The following is an 8,676-nucleotide window of genomic DNA, read 5'->3' as shown; positions in this document are numbered from 1 at the left end:
AAGGACCTGTACATCCATGCATCATTTTCCTTCCCCTTCACAATTGTGCAATAATTTGTTTTAGTCTATCAGATGAAATCCAAATAAATCTTACTAAAAGTTTTTGTTTTAACATGAGAAAATATAAAAAAGTTCACTACAGGTATGAAAACCTTTCTTAGGCAATGTATAAACAACTTCATCTGACAGACTGCCTTGCTTGAAAACATCAACAGAACACGACCTTGTGTTGGTATGCGCTCTGACCCCTAAGGCACATTTTAACAACAACATTATGACCTCAACGTCTTTGAACAAAGAAGTCAGGTGCTCTGTTGCCTTTACAGGTAAAAACATCTTTAATGGAGCCAGACCTTCAGGAAGAAGGTTGTGGAGGTGATACACAACACAAACATGCATGTACAACGACATAAAAATGCAAACGTAAATCAGAATGTCACCAGAATATGAGGATCCTGTTGTAATCACTTGTGTGTTTCTTTTGTTAATTTATTTCCCACAGCATCAGAAACCTCATAGCTATAAACATCTGTATTTCAAAAAGAGGGGCTGCTCCTGCTGCCATATAAGTTACACATATTTGATTACACAAGATGTGTGGACAGGTCTCGCTGTGGCTGTCAGAGATTACTCCAGGGCAAAGGGGATGGTCACATGACCATTTTTTCTTCTCCTTTTCCATTTTTCTTTTGGCTTTCACAGGAAACTGTTTACCATCAAAATAAAATAGCTTGATTATGACTGAATTTTCCATACTTAGCTTGTGGTGTCTAAGGACTAATGAAGAGATCAGTGGCTGCAAGCCTACCGCTCTGTTTTACTGACATTTGCATGTGTCTGATAGTGGTGGTGTGACTAACTGGAGGAGTGTGTGTGCTTTTCCGGCTGTCTCAGTTGTGTTTGTGTGATTTCTGTTTTTTGTGTTTCTTCTTTTTCTTATCCTGTCTGTCCAGACTGTTGCTATGACGCCTCCTCTTTGATTTACATTCACTGCTGCTGCTGCTATCGCTCTCTGACTCCTTTCTCTCCCTCTTCTTCTTCTTCTTCATTTTCTTTTCCTGAAGGACACATATAGGAATACACAGCTCTGTGAGGACATATGGGTAGGTATGAGGTATGGATAGTTCTGCAAGGCACTATAAAAGGAAATATGATCCTGAAGATACAGACAGAAAGCTGACAGCAGTTTCATTACCCACAAAACTGGGTCCGTTTTTCAGTCGACACAGCATAAAACAGGAGGTTATCATGAGGCTACAGCTACAGACATGTAGGATCACATGAGCTGTCGGACAGCCGAGGTGAGAAAAAGCGAGGGAAAAAACAGGAAGCGAAAGCTGGACAGGTTTGTTAGGTTTATCATATTCACCTTCTTTTTCTTCTTTTTGTCTGAATCCTGTGGTGGCCTGAGTGTGGCTGTCTGCTGCTGCTGTGCCTCTTCATCGTCCTCTTCAGGCACAAGAGCATACTGCAAGCCGGGAGCTGAGAAACAATCCTTGGTAAAGTGACCTGAAAGGAGTCCTAAGTTATTTAAACTGACTTTAAGTGCTTTCAACATCTTTAACCAAGAGAGCTGCAGTCTCAAAATGATTTTCCTTTAATTTTTTGACCCTTTCTGTTGTAGCAGTACTCATGCTGGTGCACCTTTGCAGCCGCACTTTGAACATGTTGTGTTGAGGACAGCCTCCAGAGTGATCCTGTTGCCAGTGTGATCTCTGAACTGCTTTCGTCGCCTCGCATCCTGACTGCAAACACAAAAGGATGATGATAACACTCCCCTGTGCAGAAACCCACACACACACAAAGCTGCAAGCACTTACTCTGCCATAACATTGTTTGGGTCCAGGTCCTGTCCTGTACCCTGATTGACAGCCTTCATGGAGAAAGAAAGCTTCACCTTGTCACCTTGAATCTGACAGACAGAGGACAGTAGTGGTCGTATTGTGGTGACACTGTATTTACATGCCACACCTGTGTGTGTGTGCGCTTCTTTTTGGATGTCGTTACCTCTCGCCCAATGACTTTGATCCACACACGTTCCCCAACATCCACAATCTCAGAGGCATTTTCAACTCTAGAGGCAGACATCTCACTCACGTGAACCAAACCTGTTTGTAGTGGAGTTAAAGGGTTTTTTATAAAGATATCACTCAAGGCAAGCAAAAATAAATAACATACAGTTCCACTAAGGCTAAAGGCACACTTCATTGGCATATATATATATACACACACACACAGTTGCTTGTCGTAAAATTAGAATATCATGAAACATTTGATTTATTTCAGTAATTCCATTCAAAAAGTGAAGCTTGTATATTATCTTCATTCATTACACACAGACTGATATATTTTAAATGTTTATTTCTTTTAATTTTGATGATTATAACTGACAACTAATGAAAACCCCAAATTCAGTATCTCAGAAAATTAGAATATTACTTATGACCAATACAAAAAAAGGATTTTTTGAAATGTTGGCCAGCTGAAAGTATAAACATGAAAAGTATGAGCATGTACAGCACTCAATACTTAGTTGGGGCTCCTTTTGCCTGGATTACAGGAGCAATGTGGCGTGGCATGGGGTTGATCAGTCTGTGGCACTGCTCAGGTGTTATGAGAGCCCAGGTTGCTCTGATAGTGGCCTTCAACTCTTCTGCATTGTTGGGTCTGGCATATTGCATCTTCCTCTTCACAATACCCCATTTTCTACGGGGTTAAGATAAGGCGGGTTTTCTGGCCAATTAAGAACAGGGATACCCTGGTCCGTAAACCAGGTACTGGTAGCGTTGGCACTGTGTGCAGGTGCCAAGTCCTGTTGGAAAATTTAATCTGCATCTCCATAAAGTTGGTCAACAGCAGGAAGCATGAAGTGCTCTAAGACTTCCTGGTAGACGACTACGTTGCTCTTTAACCTCAGAAAATACAGTGGACCAACACCAGCAGATGGCATCCCAAACCATCACCGACTGTGGAAACATTAGACTGGACCTCAAGCAACATGGATTCTGAGCCTCTCTCTTCCTCCAGATTCTGGGACCTTGATTTCCAAAGGAAATGCTAAATTAACTTTCATCAGAGGACATAACTTTGGACCACTCAGCAGCAGCCCAGTCCTTTTTGTCTTTAGCCCAGGCAAGATGCTTCTGACGCTGTCTCTAGATTCAAGAGTGGCTTGACACAGGGAATGCAACAGCTGAAATCCATATCTTACATACGTCTGTGCGTGGTGGTTCTTGAAGCACTGACTCCAGCTGCAGTCCACTCTCTGTGAATCTCCACCACATTTTTGAATGGGTTTTGTTTCACAATCCTGTCCAGGGTGTGGTTATCCCTATTGCTTGTACACTTTTTTCTACCAAATCTTTTTCTTCCCTTCGCCTTTCTATTACTGCGCTTGGACACAGAGCTCTGTGAACAGCCAGCCTCTTTAGCAATGACCTTTTGTGTCTTCCCCTCCTTGTTCACGGTGTCAATGGTCGTCTTTTGGACAACTGTCATGTCAGCAGTCTTCCCCATGATTGTGTCGCCTACAGAACTAGACTGACACCATTTAAAGGCCTTTGCAGGGATTTTGAGTTAATTAGCTGATTAGAGTGTAGCACCAGGTGTCTTCAATATTGAACCTTTTCACAGTATTCAAATTTTCTGAGATAATGAATTTGGGGTTTTCATTAGTTGTCAGTTATAATCATCAAAATTAAAAGAAATAAACATTATATATCAGTCTGTGCGTAATGAATGAATATAATATACAAGTTTCACTTTTTGAATGGAATTACTGAAATGAATCAATTTTTTCTTGATATTCTAATTTTATGACTAGCCCCTGTGTGTATATATATATATATATATATATATATATATATATATATATATATATATATATATACACACACACACACAGTGCCTTGCGAAAGTATTCGGCCCCCTCGAACTTTTCAACCTCTTGCCACATTTCAGGCTTCAAACATAAAGATATAAAATTCTAATTTTTTGTGAAGAATCAACAACAAGTGGGACACAATCATGAAGTGGAATGAAATTTATTGGATGTGTCAAACTTTTTTAACTAATAAAAAACTGAAAAGTGGGACGTGCAATATTATTCGGCCCCCTTACATTAATACTTTGTAGCGCCACCCTTTGCTGCAATTACAGCTGCAAGTCGCTTGGGGTTTGTCTCCATCAGTTTTGCACATCGAGAGACTGAAATTCTTGCCCATTCTTCCTTGCAAAACAGCTGGAGCTCAGTGAGGTTGGATGGAGAGCGTTCGTGAACAGCAGTCTTCAGCTCTTTGCACAGATTCTCGATTGGATTCAGGTCTGGACTTTGACTTGGCCATTCCAACACCTGGATACGTTTATTTGTGAACCATTCATTGTAGATTTGGCTTTATGTTTTGGATCATCGTCTTGTTGGAAGATAAATCTCCGTCCCAGTCTCAGGTCTCTTGCAGACTCCAACAGGTTTTCTTCCAGAATGGTTCTGTATTTGGCCCAATCCATCTTCCCATCAATTTTGACCATCTTCTCTGTCCCTGCTGATGAAAAGCAGGCCCACACCATGATGCTGCCACCACCATGTTTGACAGTGGGGATGGTGTGTTCAGGGTGATGAGCTGTGTTGTTTTTACACCAAACATATCGTTTTGCATTGTGGTCAAACAGTTTGATTTTGGTTTCATCTGACCAGAGCATCTTCTTCCACATGTTTGGTGTGTCTCCCAGGTGGCTTGTGGCAAACTTTAAACAAGACTTTTTATGGATATCTTTGAGAAATGGCTTTCTTCTTGCCACTCCTCCATAAAGGCCAGATTTGTCCAGTGTACGACTGATTGTTGTCCTATGGACAGACTCTCCCCCCTCAGCAGTAGATCTCTGCAGTTCATCCAGAGTGATCATGGGCCTCTTGGCTGCATCTCTGATCAGTCTTCTTCTTGTTCGAGATGAAAGTTTAGAGGGACGGCCGGGTCTTGGTAGATTTGCAGTGGTCTGATACTCCTTCCATTTCAATATGATTGCTTGCACAGTGCTCCTTGGGATGTTTAAAGCTTGGGAAATCTTTTTGTATCCAAATCCGGTTTTAAACTTCTCCACAACAGTATCTCGGACCTGCCTGGTGTGTTCCTTGGTCTTCATGATGCTCTCTGCACTTTGAACAGAACCCTGAGACTATCACAGAGCAGGTGCATTTATACGGAGACTTGATTACACACAGGTGGATTCTATTTATCATCATCAGTCATTTGGGACAACATTGGATCATTCAGAGATCCTCACTGAACTTCTGGAGTGAGTTTGCTGCACTGAAAGTAAAGGGGTCGAATAATATTGCACGCCCCACTTTTCAGTGTTTTATTTGTTAAACAAGTTTGACACATCCAATAAATTTAATTCCACTTCACGATTGTGTCCCACTTGTTGTTGATTCTTCTTTATGTTTGAAGCCTGAAATGGTTCAAGGGGGCCAAATACTTTCGCAAGGCACTGTGTGTATATATATGTATATATATATATATATATATATATATAGACACACACGTTTTTTTTTCTTAACTCAGTTAATTGTATGCTCTATGTTTGTGCATCTTAGTCTTAACCCATCCTTGATACCCAACTTCTGGTGAGGTTGCCCTCTAGGGATGAAAAATATTAGCAATCATCCAGAGTGGCTAATGATCAGCCTTCACTGAATACATAACTCATAGGCTATATATGGAGATAAGATGACCTGCTTCATACAACACTCCCATTTCTGGAGAAAACGTATATTGTACTCCTTTTGCAAACATATATAGCATTAACATTTTAAAAGCATGTGTTTGTTAAGCATAATCACCCAATTCTTCTCCTAAGTTGAAAATAATTCCTGCGTAATAAGAATGAAATTGGACTGTGTTAAATTATTCAGTTTTTTGTCTTGAAGTTTCTCATAAAGTGGCACAGACATAAATCACATGATTTTCAGGAATAGTTTGACCATCACCTGAGAACCCTCTGATTTAGTAGCCATGGTTTCATTCTGATTTCTGATTTCGTCTCTTCTTTTTGCAGATGACATGGTCCTCCTGGCTTCCTCTAGCCAAGACCTACAGCATGCGCTGGGGCGGTTCACAGCCGAGTGTGAAGCGGCTGGGATGAAGATCAGCTCCTCCAAGTCCGAGGCCATGGTTCTCGACCGGAAAAGGGTGGCTTGTCCTCTTCAGGTTGGAGGGGAGTTCCTGCCTCAAGTGGAGGAGTTCAAGTATCTTGAGTTCTTGTTCAGAAGTGAGGGGAGAATGGAGCGGCAGATCGACAGACGGATCGGTGCGGCTGCCGCAGTAATGGGGTTGCTGTGCCGGTCCGTTGTGGTGAAGAGAGAGCTGAGCCGAAAAGCGAAGCTCTCGATTTACCGGTCGGTCTACATTCCTACCCTCACCTATGGCCATGAACTTTGGGTCATGACCGAAAGAACGAGATCCCGGATACAAGCGGCTGAAATAAGCTTCCTCCGTAGGGTGGCCGGGCACTCCCTTAGAGACAGGATGAGGAGCTCGGCCATCCGGGAGGAGCTCGGAGTAGAGCCGCTGCTCCTCCACATCGAGAGGAGCCAGTTGAGGTGGCTCGGGCATTTAACCAACCTTCCTGGACGCCTTCCTCAAGAGGTGTTCTAGGCACGTCCCACCGGGAGGAGGCCCAGTGGACGGCCCAGGACACGCTGGAGGGACTATGTCTCTCGGCTGGCCTGGGAACGCCTTGGGCTCCCCTTGGAGGAACTGGAGGAGGTGTCTAGGGAGAGGGATGTCTGGGTGTCTCTGCTGAGTCTGCTGCCCCGCGACCTGTTCCCGGATAAAGCGGAAGACGCCGAGTACGAGGTTTCATTCTCCTCACAAACTCTAACCCTTAACTTCTCTTTGACACCAACATTATTCTCCTGTTATGGTCCCTTACTTTCAAGTCCCTTTGCCAGCCCTTTTTTAACCAACCTTCCTTCTTGTAACCTGGTAGTCGAACAAAGGCTCCGTAGCTTTGCACAGAGACCACCTCTCCTTTGGCAATGCTGTGCATCGGTGGTAGACCATCCAATCCGGCCGGCTCACGACTTTGCCCACCTCGGTCAGACATCGTCCCAACAAGGGTTGTCTAATGGTGGACCTGGTTGACAAGAAATTAAACATGTTTTAGGGTTTGCAGCATCATGAAATGCGAGGAAAGAAAATATGTAAAGTACCAGAAGGCACAGTAAGTAGCAATGTCTATTTGTTTTGTTTTGAAGTAAACGTTTTTATTGCAACAGCATATTCTCAAACCAAAATTGTAGAAAAATATAACCCTTAATTTGAGTACATTCATTCAGTGGGAATTCAAAATCCATGTTAAGCAAAACATTTGTTTTTATCTTTATTGTTTTACAAAATATTTTTTATTATCTTTTTTTTTTTTTTAACAAAATAATCAGTGGTGAAACTGTTGGCACAACTAACACCCCCTAAGGAATAATAGTAACCGAAGCATTTTTATAGTGTATGACTTCCTGTTTTCCTTGGGTATAAACAAGACTAGAAACAGATGTACATGTCTTTTAGTCACACTCTTCAAAATAGGAAAGAGAAGAGAACATGGCACTCTAGTATGGATAATGCTGATCTTCATAAGATAGAGAAAAAGGATCCAACAAAAAGGTTCTAGTCTTCAAGTCAGAGCAATGATTTGGGAGGTTTACAACAATTTGAACTATGATAGACAAGGCTGGAAAAAGACCAGTTTGTCTTGTCGACACACACTTTGTGCATGATGGGAAGGAAGACTTTAAAAAAAAAATCTCCTGAACCTAAGTGCATCGCCCTGTGCAAAACATGGTGGTGGCAGCATCATGCTGGGGAGATCCTGTTTTCAGCAGGAACATGAAAATCTGTGCAGAGTTGATGAGAAGATGGGTGGCGCTAAATAAAGGAGAATCCTGATTTTAAAAATCCTGTTGAAGTCTGTAAGACTAGACACTAGGTCAAAGGTTCGCCTTCAAGCAGAATACTGAACTGACACATATTACAATGAAATGGATTAGATAAAAACACAGGCATGTACAACACTGACCCAGTTAAAGCCCAGATCTAAATTCAACTGGCCATGTGAGACTAGACTTGACAATGACGCTCTCTATTCAATCTGACTGAGTCTGTTATTTTGCAAAGAATGGGCAGAAATGTAAGACTCCAGATTTGCAAAGCTTATCAAAAAAAAAAGGGTTGCAGAGATGGATGCGATTATTAAAAACAAACACGTGTTACATACCAACCACTTAACAATTATGCACTGTTTTCTGCTGGTCTATCACATAAAACCCCAATAAAATACATTGAAATTTGTGGTTCTAATGAGAATAAATGTAAACGGTTGCTGGGCTCTGGGTGAATTAATCATGCAGAATAGAAAAAAATAAAACACTAACCGGTGGAACACACTGTTTACGTTTTCCCACGTAATAAGAAAACACATTCACATCTTTATCCTTGTTAAACCGACAGTTCGTGCCGTAGCAGATTGGGTGTTAATAAAAACAAACTGAGCTAACTTAGACAGCCTAGCAAAATATGTCAGTTTACCTTTAGCGTTGACTGAACTGTGGTAGTTTTACATCCGGTGTAAATCACTCCGTAAGAGGCAGAACAGCCAATCATAGCGGCCGGCTCAAACTTT

The 8,676-nt window shown here is 41.9% G+C and overlaps 1 protein-coding gene across 2 annotated transcripts; it reads right to left on the bottom strand.

Moving 5' to 3' along the window:
* Positions 1–310: 310 nt before the first annotated feature.
* zcchc17 (zinc finger, CCHC domain containing 17) lies at positions 311–8,666 on the bottom strand. Of its 2 annotated transcripts, none has more exons than XM_047383400.1 (7): positions 8,583–8,666; positions 6,966–7,134; positions 2,008–2,108; positions 1,821–1,912; positions 1,645–1,745; positions 1,370–1,509; positions 311–1,058 (listed from the first exon to the last, which is right to left on the bottom strand). In XM_047383400.1, the coding sequence occupies exons 2-7, from the start codon at positions 7,102–7,104 to the stop codon at positions 891–893; spliced, it is 741 nt and encodes a 246-aa protein (XP_047239356.1). In that variant the 5' UTR covers positions 7,105–7,134; positions 8,583–8,666; the 3' UTR covers positions 311–890. The 2 variants fall into 2 exon arrangements, with proteins under 2 accessions (XP_047239356.1, XP_047239355.1); XM_047383399.1 differs by lacking the exon at positions 8,583–8,666 and adding an exon at positions 8,429–8,576.
* Positions 8,667–8,676: the final 10 nt, after the last annotated feature.

This window comes from Girardinichthys multiradiatus, chromosome 13 (genome assembly GCF_021462225.1).
Source record: "Girardinichthys multiradiatus isolate DD_20200921_A chromosome 13, DD_fGirMul_XY1, whole genome shotgun sequence".
Taxonomy (NCBI): Eukaryota; Metazoa; Chordata; class Actinopteri; order Cyprinodontiformes; family Goodeidae; genus Girardinichthys; species Girardinichthys multiradiatus.
The sequence above is the reverse complement of the archived record's forward strand: the minus strand, read 5'-3'. Positions and strand labels throughout refer to the sequence as shown.

Excerpts from the sequence above, each read along its gene's own strand:
- zcchc17 (XM_047383400.1), bottom strand. The coding sequence starts at position 7,104 with ATGTCTGACCGAGGTGGGCAAAGTCGTGAGCCGGCCGGATTGGATGGT. Across the intron at positions 1,913-2,007 it reads TCAAAGTCATTGGGCGAGAG|ATTCAAGGTGACAAGGTGAA; the intron begins GTAACGACATCC and ends TCTGTCTGTCAG. Across the intron at positions 1,746-1,820 it reads CCAAACAATGTTATGGCAGA|TCAGGATGCGAGGCGACGAA; the intron begins GTAAGTGCTTGC and ends TTGTGTTTGCAG.